The 19,182-nt window shown below is 33.5% G+C and overlaps 5 protein-coding genes across 5 annotated transcripts; all 5 read right to left on the minus strand.

Moving 5' to 3' along the window:
• Window positions 1–314: 314 nt before the first annotated feature.
• Window positions 315–676, minus strand: CLUP02_13065 (uncharacterized protein; the record flags this gene model as incomplete). Its single annotated transcript, XM_049292011.1, has 3 exons — window positions 315–389; window positions 442–582; window positions 641–676. The coding sequence occupies 3 exons, from the start codon at window positions 674–676 to the stop codon at window positions 315–317; spliced, it is 252 nt and encodes an 83-aa protein (XP_049149157.1).
• A 470-nt stretch (window positions 677–1,146) lies between these two features.
• On the minus strand, window positions 1,147–2,229 carry CLUP02_13066 (fungal specific transcription factor; the record flags this gene model as incomplete). The annotated part of the gene is made up of 1 exon (XM_049292012.1): window positions 1,147–2,229. One exon carries the CDS (start codon window positions 2,227–2,229, stop codon window positions 1,147–1,149), a length of 1,083 nt encoding a protein of 360 aa, XP_049149158.1.
• Window positions 2,230–9,572: 7,343 nt separating this feature from the next.
• CLUP02_13067 (uncharacterized protein) lies at window positions 9,573–9,805 on the minus strand (the record flags this gene model as incomplete). Its single annotated transcript, XM_049292013.1, has 2 exons — window positions 9,573–9,634; window positions 9,703–9,805. Coding segments are annotated over 2 exons (165 nt in total), but the record flags the coding sequence as incomplete, so codon positions are not given.
• A 7,524-nt stretch (window positions 9,806–17,329) lies between these two features.
• On the minus strand, window positions 17,330–17,881 carry CLUP02_13068 (protein kinase domain-containing protein; the record flags this gene model as incomplete). The annotated part of the gene is made up of 3 exons (XM_049292014.1): window positions 17,330–17,501; window positions 17,561–17,723; window positions 17,794–17,881. The coding sequence occupies 3 exons, from the start codon at window positions 17,879–17,881 to the stop codon at window positions 17,330–17,332; spliced, it is 423 nt and encodes a 140-aa protein (XP_049149160.1).
• A 452-nt stretch (window positions 17,882–18,333) lies between these two features.
• Window positions 18,334–19,104, minus strand: CLUP02_13069 (uncharacterized protein; the record flags this gene model as incomplete). The annotated part of the gene is made up of 1 exon (XM_049292015.1): window positions 18,334–19,104. The coding sequence occupies one exon, from the start codon at window positions 19,102–19,104 to the stop codon at window positions 18,334–18,336; it is 771 nt and encodes a 256-aa protein (XP_049149161.1).
• Between the last annotated feature and the right edge of the window lie 78 nt (window positions 19,105–19,182).

The following is a 19,182-nucleotide window of genomic DNA, read 5'->3' on the forward strand; positions in this document are numbered from 1 at the left end:
CGATCTGTGTACCTAACTTGTTGTGTTGTTGATCAGGTAATGCAAGAGGCGGTCGGAGCAATGTTGCAACCCGCACTTCCTTTCTCGATGAGAATCTTCAGATGAGGAAGGGTTTCTTGTTCTTCTATCTGCTTCTGTTTCCTTTTTATCCCTTGATGTCGTAAGCTTGTACCGAGCATAGCTAAGAGTATCCCATGTAACGGGCTCGACCCGGCACAATTATACTTGTAGTAAGCTAGATAAATGGCATCAACCTTTACCTTAAACCCTTTACAGCAGGTGAGATGATTATTAGGAACTGAAACCGATTGCTCTTAGCCGTTGGTAGCCCAGTAGCTAGGATGCGCAGTGCAGCAAGACTTAAAAGCTTGCCAATTGGAAGTACAGCACTATACCGCGTTAAAATCTGTCCGAGTTTATACCTGCGCGTGGGTTACTAACAGCACCGTCTTGTTGGTAGCTACCTCCGGGACAGCATGATGAGGTGTATCCAGAGTTGGAGTTGTCAGATCTCAGGCATTGCCACATCAAGGATGGGCTGTTGTTGCAATACGCAGCGCATACACCGCTCAAGAAAGTGCTCTGAAACTCGCACGTTAGATTCTCATGGGGGAAGGAGGCTTCTAGGATTAGTTCTCACAAAGGGCAGCAAAGCAGTAAGTTGATAGACCTTCATTGTTGTCCAAGTTGTCTGATGAGTTGACTGGGGTGGTGCATGGCGTCTTGGATGGCAATCGTCGAAAGCCAAGGTGGGAGTTGTTATATATTCAGAGCTTGTTCACTGCCACAATCAGTCTAAGTGAGACCCACTTGTCGCCTTTCTAAATTGATTACAGTTGGTAATCGGTGGGATGGTCCATCTACGTGGTGCGTGGTGTTAAACTTTCTTCGGAAATTCCTTCGGAAAGTGAAATAGATTAGAATGCCTCAGACAGGAACAAGTGTGAGCCTTTTGACTTGTCCATTTGGTTCGGTCATTTCAGGGAGACTGTACTATGCCGATCGTTGCCTTGATATGGGATATTGCCAATGGCTCCGAAAGTTCATGAACTCAGTCGCAAGTGGCACGATTAATGTGCGTATGCATGGGTCGCCTTGCTCGGTATGCCACCCCGTAGCTTCATCTTTCTCTGAAAAACTAGCGTTTTAAAACGGTAGGTAATTACAATACGCTCCTGATGTATTTTCGCAAGCGATGTGATTGTAGGACAGGAGAGCAGCGTCAGGATGGCAGTGCACACCGGACGGACGGCCGACATTGAATGAGTATTCGTCAGATGGCAGTTGAATCTGTAAGCCGCCGAGAGACATCGTCGAAACCCGCCCGTGTCCGGCCGATAGAAAGCAATCAAGGATAAGGCAACTGAACATCGTTCGGCGGTTGATCTCCTGCTCTGTCCGTGAATTCGGAGAGAGATGGGTTGCCTTCGGTGATTTCGTTGCTAGTTCAGTCCTCTGTATCTTAAGGTGCTTGCCACCGGCGTTCAGTCCCAGGCCCTGAGCCATACGAATGGCCACCCCAAGATACATCCACGCGGCCGGACCGCCATCAGGTTGGCTCCATCTATACCGACTGAGTGTCAGAAAGACTTGGATCCGCGCGACGGATCCTTTTGTCAGAGCACATTCGAGAGGCCCCAACGCTCCTATCAGGCGATCTGCGAAGTATTCAGAAGCGGCAAAAGAACCCGTGCCGAGAAGAGGATTGTGACGTTTTGAGCCTTCGATCTCCACAAGATTGCGATGTGAAACGAACCTGACTAAGTCGGGATGTAACCTCGCTGTAAGTGTCAAGATGGCCAACAATGCTAGTTTGGCATCCGTTGACGGAGCCTGAGCCTCTTTGTCGTGTACGATGCTCTTCAGCGTCGGTAGATGCATGAAGGGAAGCTCCGCAGCGAAGTGCAACTGGTATAGGTCAAAGAGCTCAAACCATAATTTGCGTGACAGGCACGGCATGGACAAGACCTCCTCGAGGACATTGGTTTCATCCAACCAAAATACATGCTTGGGCTTCTTGACCATTTTCGAACCAGGCTGTCCAACTCTTTCATCCTCTGATGTGGGTTTCGGTGCTGCCCTTTTACCTGATCTCGTTGCGGCTTCTGGATGGTCGCAAACGTGCCCTGTTCGGATGCACGCGTTGCATGGAGTGTTGAAGCTGGTATCAGCATTGTCACACTTGATTTTTCTCTTCCTGCATCTTTGGCAAGCTATGTTGGACCTCATGGGAGGCTGCACACCCCCGTGGGGTCTCCTGCGATGGGCAACGCCTGCTGACAGCGGTCTCGGTATATCTTCATTAGGCGTGCGGGATTGAACCGGCCCGCCGTCGGCGATAGACGGCTGACTTAGATATTGGCTCATGGCGACGCGTTGATGAGTTGATCATTCGCACTGGGTTCTGGTGATGCATTTGCTCGAGATGGAGGGCGTTTAGCGCCCGCACATTCGATAGACCAGATAGGCTGGATGGGACACCGATTTAATGGTCCATGAATGGGGCGGCAAGGGAAGAGCCCGCAGCTTTTGGAGACGGAAGGTGCGGTCAATGTTGGGCCGAGCGTTGCCGCATACCGCAGGCAAGAAAGAAAGCTGGCAATGGGTAATTGATGTGCCCTACGAGGGGCTTCGGGTTTTTAGGCGTGTAAGAAGAAGGGGTCCCTCAACGGCCGGAGAGCGAAACATTGATTGGGCAAGTATTGTAGCTTGAATGATGGCAGGAGGAACAGGGCATTCGCAGACTGTGGTCGATCATATTAAAAGGGAGGCTAAACGGGATGAAGAGCCAATTAAAGATAGCGCTTGGAAGTGCTGCTGAGACATCACTTTCTCCCTTGATCGCAACATCACCCTAGTGTCATCCATGATACCTCCTTGCTTTCTCCGTTGATGAGGCCGCTAAGGAAGTGCCTGGAGGTATTGATGGTTCGCCCGAACCGAAACGTTGGTTCTCTTCTTTGGCTATTATGGGAATAGAATCATTATCCGCTAATCGAATTCGGTGCAAGACGGAAAGTAGCCGATGACTGAGCAAACCCTTAGAGTGCGTGCTAACATCTCAGATGGTATGTACAGGTGTTCATTGTGTATCGATACTCCGTCTACTCCTCCTGGTCCTTAAGCTCAATAACTCAAAAGTACGGTTCGCGTGGTAGGAGTAAGTTGTGCTGTTGACGTACAGTAATTATTTGGCACCATATACAGGACCGCCACATAGTTGCATTGGAACCTGCAATCCGGATCTGAAGATGAATTCCTTGAGGTAGGCCGCAAGGCAGCTCGCTATTCCCACTATTGCATGCCATCTTGTCTCCTCATTTTCAATGTAAACCGAAGGATTCAGCCACTACTAGACATCTGAAGAAGCCTGTTGCAGCACGTTTCAGCTTTCCTCACTTTGAAAATGTACGAAATCGAACAGACGGCATGTACACAGTTTTGTGCTTCTCGTACTGAGCATGCCGTCATAGGCCTTGAGTGCTATCGGTGGCAAGGTGGAGCTGTCAGCGATGGCTTTGTCGCGATGGCCTTCAGCTTTGCTTTTGGATCGAGTCACCTATTTCTGCTTGGAGACTTAGCCGCACGACGCGCTGAGCTGAAACACGTTGTCGACATGACTGCTATAGAGAATCACAATTTATCAGATGCTTTTAAGCGTTGCACATTTGGGGGGTGCCTTTGGGGGATGCCTTTGGGGGATGCCTTTGGGGGATGCCTTTGGGGGATGCCTTTGGGGGATGACATTCTGGGGCTGCGCTTTAAGGGATACTATAACCATATTAACTAGTATCACCATATCACTACCGTTCTTAATATTTTCTAATACGAATACTCAAAGTCTAATACTTTTTTAATAAATATTTACCTTAGGTATTAAGGGGTTAAAACGACGGAAATAGTAATATAAAGTAGTATATCTTCTTTAAGAGATACTAATACGGTATTATTAACTAATCGACGGCGCTTAGTAAATAAGCTAAAGTCTTTATAATTAGATAAACCTAAGTACTATAAGGAATTAGGTAGATAAGGGAACGAATAAGCTATTTTTAATATAAAGGTTAATCTATACTTAGCCTTCTATTTATTATCTCTATTTCCTAGAAGTAGTATTAAACCTTTCTCGTTTATATACGAAAATTCGTACTTACTCCTTATATAGAACGCTTATAGTTTATAAAATTACTATAGCTATATTATTAAAAAAGGAATATAACGAGCTAAAAGACGGTCTAAATATGCTTTTTATCCTTCTTAAGTAAGTTTAGGTAATCCTAGATTTCTTATAATACTTATTAAATAACCGCTCGCTTTTATTAAATTCTTTAATATAAAATACTATTTTTTATTCCCTATCTAGAGTTAAAAGCGAAGCTAAGTTTTTTAATAAAACCGTTTAGTAATATTTTTACTACTTTAGTTAACCTAGTTAATTATTAAGCGTTAATTTAGTTTATTAACCCCTATTAATATAAAATTCTTTTCTAAGTCCTAACGCTAATAAGTTTATTAAAGTATAAGTATACGTCCTATTTATTTACTTACTATTTATTTCTTTGATTATAACTTTTAAAGAAGTAGCGTTTAGTATATTTCTAAATTTAATATTACTTATAAAGACTAATATAAGTCTAACCGGAGTCGATCGTATTATTATTAGAGGATACTAAGCCGACTTAGTATCCCGTAATATATATTTTATTAATTTAATTATAAAGTATAGCCCTAGGTATAGGGCCGAACTAAATATAGCCTCTTTCATTAACATTAGTCCCGATCGTAACCCCGACCCTACTACCGAACTAAGAACTAGTTATAGGTCTTTTTTAAGGTTTATTATAAAATTAATTAATAAAATAATCAAGTATATTTATATTAGTTAGTTATTATATTATAACTAAGCTTATTTTAAATAAAGGCTAGATTAATTTTATTTAGGACGGTATATTAATAATATCCTTTTTCTTATTATTTTTTAATACGTTTATAATATTTCTATACTTTATACTATAAACTTATTACTTATATAGTTCTTAGAGCCGTTCTTATCTTCGGGAGCCTCTACGTTTACTAAAAGGTTTAATAATATAGTATTACTAATTAATATTAACGTAGTAAATTAGATATTAAATTATAATAGAAATTATTAAATACTCGTAATTATTAATTAGAAAATAGAGAGATTTAACGCCTTTGGAATATAATTAATTACTTTTTCTTAATAGAGTATAAAGATCAATAAATATATCTCGGAACTTCGTAGCGCTATTATTTAACTAAATAAAAAATCTTATAAAGTAAGTATTACTTAGGTTATTCTTAGAGACTTATGTTTTTATTTATATTAACTAACTAGGCCTATACTAAGAGGACTTATACTAAGCTTTCTTTTACGCTTACGCTCTTAAATAGTACTTAGGTCGAGTACTTTATTATTAAGAATAATAGCCTACGGGTCCTACTTTAAGAAAGTATTACTTATATAAACTATTTAATTAATAAGAGCTACTTACCGGCCGTCGTACTAAAGGGCTATAGTATTTAGAACTTAGTAGCGGACTAAGCTCTAAATAACTGCGGATTTATTAATAAACTTGCGCTACGTTAAAAAGAGCTACTATAATATTTATAATATAAAAAATTCCCCGAACTTAAAACTAGTAGTAGTTAGTTTTAGGGTTTTTAAAGACTAGAATCTACTTATTAATTTTAATAATACCCCTAAGTAAGATTATAGTTTTAAAATAGACTAGACTATTATTAATAAGGTATATTTATAAAAGTAGGTCGTATATTATTAAGCCGTAGTAACCGTTCTATACTTTTATTATATCCTTTTTATTTATATATATGCGTATTTATAAAAATCTTATTATACGTACTTCGTAGCCCGGTTCTAAAAATACTTTAAATAAAGATCGTCCTTCTAAATCTCTTCGCTATAAGGATTATAAATAGTAAAATAGATCTATTTCCTTAAAGCTATAGGTATTTTAAAATCTTCCTAAAACTTTATAATATATTTTTAAATATAAAAAGTAAATTCGTATTTTTATAGCCCGAGTACCTCGATTCCTAAACAGATTCGATTCTAAAATAGATCTAATTCTAGAATCGCTTATACTTCCGCTAGGCCTCGATTCTAAAATAGATCCGATTTTAAAATCGCTTATACTTCTACTAAGTACCCCGATTTTAGAACAGATCTAATTTTAAAATTGCTAGTACTTCCGCTAGGTACCCCGATTTTAAAATAGATCCGATTTTAGAATTGCTTATACTTTTACTAAGTACCTCGATTCTATTTCTTATCTTTTTAAGTATTTTAGAATTATAATATATTTTTAGCTTACTAAACTAAAGGTATATTATAAACGTATTATAGGTCTAGAAGACTAAGTTTAAGAGAGTAATATCGCTAGCTCTAGTTCTAAATTAGAAACTTAGTAAGGGTCCGAAGTAATTAGGATGCCTTGGGCAAAAGCTAGGAGTAAATCTAGAGGAGAGAATAATAGAGAACCGATGGGCTCTATTTATGTCTATATACCTACTCTATTTATTACTAGTTTAATAAAAAAGGGCAAGGACCCGCATCGGCCCCGCAATTTAAACCCAATTAAAATACCTAGCTAGTTTTACTATATCTATTTTTAGAGCTATTACTTCTTCTAAATAGTTTTCTATATAGCGCGTACTATACTCTCCTAGAGACATCGTCTCCTACCCTACTAGCTTATTATACGGATATACATCTTCTTTATAATTCAGAGCTAGAATATTATAATACTTTATATATAACGATTCCCTTATTATAATATAAAGCGTCTTTTTTTTTACTACGCTTTCCTATAGTATATAGATACTCAATAAGCAATTTCGCTTATTATCAAAATCTTAAGGTGTTCTTAGTACGGGGACAGGGTATATCCTTTTTTTTATAATATTAATATTAAGTAATTGCTTTATAATAGTACTTATTATCTCCGCCTTCGTCTTAGGCTAGGACGGCTTATTAAATAAAGTATATATATAGTATTTATATATCCTACGTATTTAAATATAAATATCGGCTTTATATCGCTCTCTTAAGTAGTTATATCGTATTAATAAACTCTTCGTTACTTTAGTAAAGTTCTTACTAAACCTATCTTATTTCTTAATAAGACGCTAACTTTAAAATACTATATTTAGCTTTTAGAGTATTACTTTCGTAAAAATAGTTATTACTTAATAATTTATACTTAAATACTTTTAAAATAGAACGTAAATAATATTTAATATTATTAGTATTTTAGATCTTAGGCCTAAAATAGCCGTTACTATTACCGTTCTTTACTAAATAACTTATATTAGTATAGGTCTTAGCTTATAAGCTATACTTAAATAGGAGAAGCTACGAATAACTATAGTTTATTTTTAGCTTAGTTACCTTAGTAATTAGTTTATAGTACTACGTACTATAAACGAGCTAACTTAGTACTTTAAGTACTTTAGGCCTATAAGCTCTTTCTTAAAGCTTTTATAAATAGTAACTACTTATATATACTAAATCTATAGCCTCTAGTCCCGTAGATAAGTAAAGTACTTAATTACTAATTATAATAAAAAAGGCTACTAGATTAATAATATATTAAAATACTACGACCCTCTTATTATTATTAATAATATTATTATAAAAGTATTAGCTTCTCCTTATCTTTTATTTTAAACTATTATAGGTTTATATCGTTCTAATACGTTTTTTATAAACATAGACGAGGACGTTCTTAGAGTACTATGCTCTTACTTTTATAATGCTCTTATAAAGTAAATATATTAATAAAATATATTAGAAATAGTAAGGGAGCTAGTCTATTTATAGCGCTTATTATACTATTACCTAAACCCCCTCCCGTACTTCTTAATAGCGAGCTTACCTTAGTAAATTCCTATATACGCGAAGTATCCTATATAAGTTAGTATAAAATCTATATAGGAGTAGATCTAGGCTTCGTAAGTAGATAAAATTGAGGTATAAAGTAATAAGATATATATAGTATAAAGGAAATAAGGTACTATTAGAAAAGTGCTTAGTCTATACTTTAGATACTACCCTAGAACGAAGCCCGTATTAGGTTAGTAATATATTAATATTTTTAGTATAATAGTATGCCTACCGTACTATTACGAACACTGAATTACTACGAATATTATACTAGTATAAAGAGTTAAGGTCCTTAGATAGCTATATTAATACGATTATATTATATAAATTGCTATACTAATATAAATAGTATACCGGTACGAATAGTATATTAGTACGAATAGCATACTAGTATAACAATTTTAAGGCACCGAATTACTATACTAGTATAAATAGTATATTAGTATAAATACTTAAGTAGTATACTAGTACGGTAGCTTTGGGTATTATTTTATTATTAGTATGCTTTCCGTACCTTAAAGTTCCGGTATTATTTTGATTTTTCGTCCTTAGTATTACGGGATTGCGTACTAAGGTAGTATTAAGGGTATTACGATTCTAAGCTTTACCTAAGCTAGGTCTCTTACTTCGAGCTATTAATAACTTTCTCTTTTATATAAGTTACGCTATATATTAAAGTCTTAGATATAGGATATTTTTATATATATACTTTTTTCGTTCTATATAATAACTTCTAAATCTTATAAGAATAATCCTATAATATAGTTATTTATAATAATATTATTATTAACTACGGTAGTTATAATCTATAAGTACGCTTTGTGCTTATTTATACCTCGTTATTAGCCGGCTATTTCTTATTAACTCTAGAAATACGCTTCTTAACTTCGTTTAGAATTAGCCTCCTTCCTATCGCTTCGTATATAAATAGTTATTTATTAATATAGGCCTAATACGTAATATAATCTTTAGCCGTTTATAAATCTAATAAAACTTAAGTAATAATATATATTTTAATACTAAATATTACCCTAAAACGACTATAATAACGATCTATAAATATTTATTAAGTAGTTTCGTTTCTTAATAAGCCGATTTATTATACTAAGCCGTTCGTAAATAATACTTTCTTAATATTAAAAAGGTTTATTAAAGTAATAATAACTACTTAATTATTTTTAATGTTTATAATTAACTTATTAACTTAATATATTTTTTATTAAGTAATTATTCTAAAAGCTACTTTATAAACTTCTAAATACTTTTTTAAAGCCTTAAGGTCCTTTTTTAATTATAATTTCTTATTTTTATCTTAACTTATCCTATTCCGAGGTAAGGATACTAAGCGTTTATATAACTAACTAATAGTTTCTAAGAAGTTATCTTAGCTTTTATTTAGTATTCGGTATATTATTAGCTATACTTCGAATTATATTTAGTCGTTTTTATTATTAATTAGAGCTAGTTAATGCTTTAAAAAGTCCTTATTGTTTACTAAGGTCTTAAAATAGTACTACGTATCTTTATAAATTTATAAGTATTACTTTATTATAACCCGCTTATCCTCTAGGTTTATAATTATATTAAAAGTATTTACGCTATTTATAACTTCTATAGTTAACCCGTTTATCTTTTTATTAATATACTATAGTCGAACGTTAAGGTAATAAATAGTATTTATAATTATCTTATTATATTCCTTAAGGACTTTTTAAAAAGCTTTAAATATCTATTTAATATAATATAAGCTACTATAAAATAAGACTTAAGTTAACGTAAATTAGTAAAATAGGTAATAAATATAGTAATTATACCGAGACCTATTGAGATCGTTTCTTTATAACTTAATAAAGTATTTAAGAAATCGTTAATATTACCCTATATAAACTCTATTTTTACTTAATCTCGGAAGCCTAATTTAAACTTCTTACTAAACACGTTTATAGCTTTTTTAAAGTCGTTATATAACTAGTTATATTAGAGAATAGGGTTTTTAAAAAGGATTATTATAGTAGATTCTGTTTCGATAACCTTATATAGCGTATCTAGGATCCGTAAGAAGGCCTCGAGCTCTACTTATAGTTAAGATAAGGTTTTATCCCGACCTTTATAGCGATTAATAGTTTCGATAAGTAATTTTATAGACTGAGCGGCTGTTACAAGTAGCGTAAGTATAAATATAGTAATACTTAAAGGGTCCGCTATACTTAGAAAACGTTGCTAATATAGTACTATATTTACTTATATTAGCCGCCTTGCTAATATACCTTATAGCTGGGGAAGTTAATAAATAAGTAGTGATTTCATATTCGAACTCGGGCCCCTTTTCTATAATAAGCTATACTTTAGTTAGCGTACTTAGTGCCGCGCCTAGCTTAGTTATGCCGCGGAGGCCGTATAAGTATTACCTCGCAAGTAATACTTTTATAAAGTATAAATTAGTAAGATACTATATATACTAATCGTTCTTTTTATATACAAGTTGCGCAAGAGGGCATTTAACCTTATACTCCTCTAGTACTTAAGCACTTTAAGTATCTCAAAAGTTCCCGTTTTTCGTAATTAGTCTCCTTAATTATAGGTTTAGATTTATTAATATCTAGACTATAGTAATATAATAAGAATAGTATGGTCTTAGTAATAATAAAAATTAATTATTTTATATTAACTTTATAAGAAAGAGGGAGTTCTAAAGGTGGGCCGGTTAGCTACTAAATAATTAATTAAAAGTAACCCTTTTTATTACTTAGCTCGCGGGATTATATTACTAATTTAATTAGTATATTATAAGTAGTACCTTATATTAAGTAAATAATAGCGCTAAAATCCTGTGCCTTAGCTATATTAATAAAAGTATTAGTTAGTCTTTTTTAATATTTTAACTACTACCCCTCTTTTTATTTACTATTCTCTTTTTTTATTACTTTTATTTATTAACTAGATTTATTAAGTCTTTACTATACTTAGAGTAAAAGTTTATAAGTCCGAATTACTATTACTATTTTACTTCTTTAACCCTATATTTTCTTAACTACGTTACTTACTTATACTTTAATTATTATTTTAAGTATCCTACCTCTATTTTATTATAATTATATATACTTAATTAAAGTCTATATTAAAAAAAACGGTTACTTAACTATAGTAGTTTAATATTAAAGTAGTAGCTATTTCTTATTTAGAAGTATACTTAACTAACTTTAAATAAGTAAGTAATTCTTAAACCGTATTAAGAACCGTTATTAAAAGAGTATTTATCGTATTTTACGATACGATAGATTTAAATACTCTAATCTTATCTTAAAAACCCTTATTTATAACTAGCGCTACTACTAGCTACCGCGCTAGTCTTAGTAAAAGTAATATTAGAGGCTTATATATACTATTTAGAGAGCTATTAAAAACGACGCTAATACCTAGATACCCCTAGCTTATCCGCAAAGGAGCGCACTTTAAAGAGATTATAATAGACTATTTATTATTATAAAAAAGAGACGATTAATTAGATAGTATACTAGGCCGTAAAGGGGCCGATACTATAGTAATAATTTAAGTAAAACTAGAGCAAAGAGCGTCTTTTTATAAAGAAGATATCTTCCTTAACTCTTAGTTATAAATAACTAGTATTTAGTTTTATTAGCTTAAGAATACTTAATAACTAAACGTTAAGAAAAAAGAAGGCTAATCTATTTAGTAATTTATAATATAAAAACGTACTTATAACCTAAAGAGGGTTTATAAATAAACCCTCTTAAGACTTAATAAAACTAAGTATATTATAAAAATACTATTATATAATTCTCTATTTTACAATAATATCCTCGATTTTATTTATTATAAGGTTATATATAGAAAACGGAGTTAGGTTTATTTAAGATCTAAATTTACTAATTATCCCCTTTATAGAGCTTATTATTACCTAAGGTATTACGGAGCTTAATTACTTAATTAAAAGTATAAAAAAAGGGTAAGAGCATTCGTTAGAACTACTTCTAAAGCCTTTTTTATATTTAATATAGTTTTTAAATAGCTTAAAGCTCCTTATTCAAAAACTACTCTTTATTTTTACCAATACTTAAGTACGTCGATATTTTACTCCGTACTATCTCGTAATTAATATTAACTAAATATTATATTTCTTTTTTAAATATAAGCCTATTTAAAGAGTAATTATATATTTAAGATTAAAGATTTATATTATAAACTCCTAGATAGCCTCGAAGGCTATAAAATTATAGCTTTTACTTTATAAATACTCCGTAACGGCTATTAATATACTAAACTCCTTAGAGTAGCCGTATTTAAAATAGTAATAGAGGCTCTACTAGTATTTAAGTAATTTAAAGTATTAGTTTAATAACTCGAGGCTTATAAAATAATTATTACATAGAGAGTAATTAAAAATCTTAGTAACGGGATCCTAAGATTCTATAGTAGCCTCTAAAATAACCTCTATAGCCCACTCTTATAATTATTTCGTAAGTATACTATTTAAATTACGCTTTTTAACTACTTAAAAAACTCTAAGCTAAGTTAATAATACTTTTTTATATACTCCCTCCTCTAAATAATAAAAAATACCGGCCGTAGTTACGTATAATTTATAATAAAAAAGGTAGGATACGTTATTACCGCAGTACGCTCTATTATTATAATACTATATAAATTAGGCCGATTTTATAATTTATAGTTTAGTAACGAACTATTTTAATATTATTTAAGTTTTAGAGTATTCGGTTGTATAGATCGTAATAAAAGTATTTATTTATTTTATACTCCCTAAGTATATCTTTATTATTTAAAACCTTAAAATAAAAATAAAAGTCGTAATAATACTCGGGTTCGTTAGAAAATAAATCTATTTAATAGTTTAGCGTAGTTATATACTATTTAATAGCTCGTTAGTTATTATAATAATAGTTATAAGTATTATATTCGAATTTAAGAGCTAAGTAGGACTTAGTAGCTATATACTAATTACGAGACCTCTATAAAGGTTATATTTAAAAGTAAGTAAGGTAAGTAAACTTTATTGCTAGATTCGTATAGTTATATAATAATAGAACATGAAAGATAGTTTCTTATATAATTATAAGAAGAACGTATAGAAAAATATATAATATATATTTAGTTAGTATTATATTTAAGGAATATTTTATATAATAAGCGTACTACGGATAACTCTAGTTTAAAGTGCGTCGTAAATCGCTTTACGCTTAGTTATAAAAAGCGTTACGCCCGTAATATTAAAATATACTACTTAATTATTTTTAGGTTTATAACGGGGGCTTAGTTAGCCTCTTATAGCTATAATATACGAGATAACGATAATTATAATAGTTAAGTACTATAATTAATATAGAGTTTCGAAGTTAGAGGGCGCAGTTCTAATAATATTATATTACGAGCAGATCTATTTACTATTTATATTATAATACCCTAAATCGTTAGTAAATCTAAAAGACGATGCGCAAACTCAATAACTACTTATCTAAGGGTATAATACTAAGAAAACAGGTGGCTTTTACTAAGAAGCCGAATACTAGCACATAGATACTAGCACACAGATATTAGCACATAAATACTAATATATAGATACTAATACACAGATACTAATATATAAATACTAGCACATAGATACTAGTATATAGATACTAGTATATAGATACTAATACACAGATACTAGTATACAAATACTAGTATATAAATACTAGTATATAAATACTAGTATATAAATACTAATATATAGATATTAGTATATAGATACTAGCACACAGATGCTAGCACATAGATACTAGTATATAAATACTAATATATAAATACTAGCACATAGATACTAATAAATAGAGAGCATATTAAGTAAGCGCTACTAGCGTCTATATAGGCTCCTCTAGTTATATAGACGCTAGTATATTTATACTAGTATATCTATAGCTAGTATATAGGTACTAGTATATATTAGCTAGTTCTATTTTAATAAGCTAGCTCCGCGCTACTCGGTCTATTCTAATTCCGCTCGTCCCGTACTAGCTAATTAATATAGTTTTTACTACGACTTAAAATATAACTCGGGTCGATATATATATATAGCACATACCCCCCCTAATTTATTTACTTTTTTTATTTTAGAGTAGTAAGGTAGAACATAGTAAATACTTACTATATTTAATAAATATCCTTAGAGACGTAAGGTAAAAAGAATTCTATAGAGCAAGCTAGGGGGAATAATTAAGTATATTTCTAGCTTTTAAGCGTATATTTAGTTTAGTTATAATTAGACTTAGTTAAGGTAAACGCCCGTAACGAGCTATTAATAACTATATAAGTTCTTCCTCTTACTAATACGTAGAGGTATATAGATAGTATAAAGTATCGGAAATACTATATACTTCGTAGGGTAAATTAAAAGAATTAATATTTATTCTAAAAATAAAGTAAGATATACATAATACTATATAACTATAGGCCAAAACTAGTATATTAGAACTAGCGTACTAAAACCTACGTACTAAAACTAGCGTATTAGAACTAGCGTATTAAAACTAGTATATTAAAACCTACGTACTAAAACTAGTATATTTAAACCCGCGTACTAGAACTAGCGTACTAAAACCCGCGTATTAAAACTAGTATACTAAAACTAATATACTAAAACTAATATATTGAAACTAGTATACTAAAACTAACGTATTAAAACTAGCGTATTAAAACTAGCGTACTAAAACTAATATACTAAAACTAGCGTACTAAAACTAGCGTATTAAAACTAATATACTAAAACTAGCGTAAAATATAAATAGTCGTCTTAATCCGTTCGTAATATTATAGCATAAAAAACTATTTTAAAATTAATTCTTATTAATACGAGTCTATTCTCTATTTTACTCCCCTTAACTACGATATATTCCGTAATTAATAAGCACTATCTTTCCCGCTCGCCTTATTGCGTTATAAACTACGTCTATTAGTAATAACGTAGCTAAACTATGCATTTAAACAGCTTAGTACTATATATATACTATAACTAGGATTATCCCCTAAGTTATATTATAAAAATATATTAAAACCTAGCGGTATTTTTAAAAAAGTAAGGCTCGTAACTAGACTACGTACTTAGTATTACTTCTACGGTTATTTACTAAGTTATAAGTTAAGGTATATATATATAATAATCGGCTTTATTATAAGTTTTAGAAAGTTAGGTTTAATTATACTTTACTAGCTATAGTTATAACTAATAAATAATATTATATATAATATAACTAGCTTAAATAGCGTAACTAGAGACCGTTAGTAATATATTAATGTTTAGGGTCGGATAGTTTAGTAATAAAAGTACTTAATTTTAAGAGAAGTAATTAAACTAGTAAGGTACTAATCGGGTCTCGTTTATATTTAAATCCTTATTAATAAGTATTATAAACGTTAACTTAAAGTATTATATCCTTTTTATAAGTAGTTACTTAAGGTCTTATTATAGCGAGTTTATTAAAAGCGCGGAGGGGATAATATTATTAATACCTACGTAAATTAAGGTACTTACGTTATGCACTAGCTCTATAAAAAGTTAGGCCCTATAGTAAGCAAAAGACGGCTCGGCGACCTCGTAATAAAAATAACTCTATAGTTTATATATAATATAGTCGTATAGTATAGTATATATAGCCCGGCGTATCGGTTAGGGCCTTTAGTAATAACTTAGCTATAGGGGAATTGTTTTAATAAGTCTAATTTTATAATATTTATAGTCCTTTTAGCTCCGAAATAGGTTTACTAATTATAAAGCTAGACTATACGAACCTAAAACGTCCGGAATAGTAATTATAAATAAAACTAAATATTTTAATATATAAAAATAAAGGCTAAACCCCGTTTACTAACTATAGAGTTCTATTCTACTCTTTACTTATTAATTACTACTATTATTATTAAAAGCCTATTTAATACTTTTTTATAGCGCTATAAATTACTATTTATACTAAGCTTTACTTAATTACTTTCGTTAACTAATTCTTATTATTTAGTAACGTCCAGAATAAGTATTAGTAGCGTAAATAGTAGTTTATAAATAAGTACTTTTAGAATTAATATTAGGGGCGGGTTTTAGCTATTTAAAATATTATAATATTTAACTTAGTTAAGGATAGGATCTATAGCTAGCCCCGGACTCTAAGAGCTACTTACGTTAACTAACCTTATATTTTATAAATAGTCTTAATATTTAAAAAGCCTAATATTAATATAATAGGCCTTCTTAAACCTTTAGTAATAGCCGTAGTAGCTTATTTATAAATAAATTATAGGGTTAAGATAGTATTAGTACGAGTTAAGGTACTTTATTAAAAGCTACTTAAGGTATTTATATTTAACTTTAATAATTATTATTACTTATTATTAAGTATAATAAACAGTATATAGTAAGATTAAGTCTAGGTCTAGCTCGTATAAGGTCGAGCTTAGAAAAATAGAGTCGTTTATAAAAAAGAAGTAATATACTCATTATAATAATATTAATATAATCCCTTATTAATATTTAGCCTATACTACGTACTAAACTAGTTAAGGACTAAAATAATCTAAGTAAACACTTTTAAATATAATCCGTTTCTAATATAAAATTAAAAAACGTAATTAAAGCTATTAGAAGTCTATATTTCGTATTATAACTAGCCTTTAATTATTCTAATTATAATAATATAAAGAGAGGTAATACTTTTTATTATAAGCCTACCTTATTATAAATTACAATATACGCCCCGCTTAAAATAGCTAATACGGATCTATAATTCGCTATAATAGCTTATAAATAGAGCCTAGCGGTACGTTTATATAAATTTAATAAGAATATTCCTAAGAGTCTAGTGCTTTATTAGCTATTATATACCTAAGTATCCACGTTCCGGGTTTGGAATAGCGGTTAAAGTTTACGTTACTAAATTATAATCCCTTTTATAGACTTTATTATATATCTTAGATCTAGGATCCTAGGCTTAGCCGGGTCACTAGTATATGAGCTGGCTGCATGGCTAGATAAGACTCTGCTCCCGGATATCAAACAAATAAGGCTAACCTACTGAAAGCCGAATACCTAAGGATCAAGCGCGACACCCACTTCGCTCTCTGTATTGTCTACTGTACAGCTTTGAATGTTATGAGGCTATTTGCAAAGCTGTGGCTGGCCTCCTACGGCAAATTAGCCTCGTAGTGGTTACTACGGGTATGCCACAAGACAAGCCTACTGGCATAAGCAACGAAGCCTGTTGCTCTCGAAAATTACATCATTAGCCTTTGGCTTTGCTTCATCTAACCCGCAACAGAGGAATGAGCCGATCTCGGGAGACAGTTTGCCATGGTCTGCCCTGAGGATGAATCACCATGGAATACTCGCTTATCAATCCTGACTCAGTCCGTCAACCATGGGTCTTGCAGAAGTTGCTCTGCCGTAGGCCGAGTGTCCGGGTCCCATGTCAGGGCCCTTCGAATGAATTGCAAGAACTTGAGATTGTTCTCAAGTTTGCTGCCCACTGCTTCAAGGGGTTTCCCTCTCGGTATAGGCACTAAGTTTCTCCAATTTCTTGGGAGACAATGGTCAGACTTCCCGTGAACAGGCTAATGGAAAGGATTCTGCTAAACGAACCTTGCGCATCCCAGTACTCGAGCGCTCGGTTGCGATGCTGGTTGAGGAGCTCTAGAGGCGGTGGACCCAGTACCGCGATGAGCTTAGCGAAGTGAGCTCCGTCCGAGGAACTGCCATCTACTTTGCGGGCGCTGAACAACGTCTTTCCTGCAAAGAGATCTCACGCCTGGGACAGAGAAGGAGTGGTTATAAGGAATCCGTAAGTGGAACTGTGATTTGGTCTGAACACATACTGCAAATTCTACGCTCCAGATATCGACGGGATAGCCCCGTTGGATGTGCAAGACCGTCTCTGAGGCCCGGTACATGATTGGCATGATGTTGCAGGATCCAAGCTGTCCCAAACCGAACAGCTCGGGTATTGAAGAGCTGTGAGTTATATTTCCCGCTAACTATCGTACACTGCAACCACGGGCCCCTCATTGTACAATGTAGACAATACGCGCTTGCCGACAGTCCATTGCTTCCTTTTGCGATTTGCTTGTACGACGTTCCCTGCACACAATTGCTAAAGCCTGTCACACTGTATGGGAGTTGGCCATCCGCAAAACAAACTCGTATACGCCAAGAGTTATTATAGCAGACGGAATTGAGCGCACGAGGTGTGGTGTGAGACCACCATATAACCCTCGCCAACCTTCATGCTTCCAAATCAGACCAAAGCATTGGCCAAGACCAGTATATGTTGGGGTGCCGTTCGATGTTGGCGCCTGACGTAGACGCGTTCGAATTACCTACAGAACGAATTACTATGTGAAACCAATGGTGATTAAGGCTTCTGTACCTCATGGGGGTATGTGACCAGAACTGCAGCAAATTTAGCGCAGCCAGCAGCACCACTGGTACTGACCCATTTTCCGAATTCTTCCCAAGCTGGATGCACATTGTGCCCTGACCGATGACTGAGAAATGGAGCCTGAAAAGCCACCTTAAGCTTTTCGTAGAGAACAAGATGCAGAACCGTCTCTACTGTGCCTAAGTAGCTCGCGCTTAATCCGCGGTACAACCCGGGAATTCCCTCTGTCCGCAGCACTTTTTGCACACAGTCGAAACTTCCCTTGTATTGTCGCATCGTAGCGCCGCTAATGGCACGTGATCTGTCGAGTTGGAGCCTGGTCTTCACGAGCCACACGGGATTCGTCGCCGTTGCGGTTGCGATGCTGGCGGCAACGGCGGCATACGCATGTATGATAGGATCGCCCTCCTTCTGGTTCAGGTATCTAGCTACGAAGAGCTTAGTGTTTCCGTACACATAGAACTTTATGGCAGTTGCAGGAACCACGCCGGCCAGACTGGGCCCGAGGCCGCGAAACAGTCCACGCCATCCCTCGTTATTCTTGATCGTGCGCAGTATTTCAAACGTTTCGAAAACGTGGCCAAGGGCGGTGCGGTAAAAGCGAGAGCGTGAGGGTTGACCGGTGACAGTCGGTTGCGACGAACGCAGGTAAAGGTCGGACTGAAGTCGCGTTCGTAGGACGTCGAGCGGAGAAGTGAGTATTGAGGTTGCAGCACCACCGGTCCTAGGAACAGTCAGCTTCATGCAGGTAATGAGTTGTAAACTATCTCACGCGCCAGCCGCCAAGTGCACCAAGGGTTGACTTCGCCGCTTTTGTTCTGT

Source organism: Colletotrichum lupini, chromosome 7, assembly GCF_023278565.1.
Source record: "Colletotrichum lupini chromosome 7, complete sequence".
Lineage (NCBI taxonomy): Eukaryota > Fungi > Ascomycota > Sordariomycetes > Glomerellales > Glomerellaceae > Colletotrichum > Colletotrichum lupini.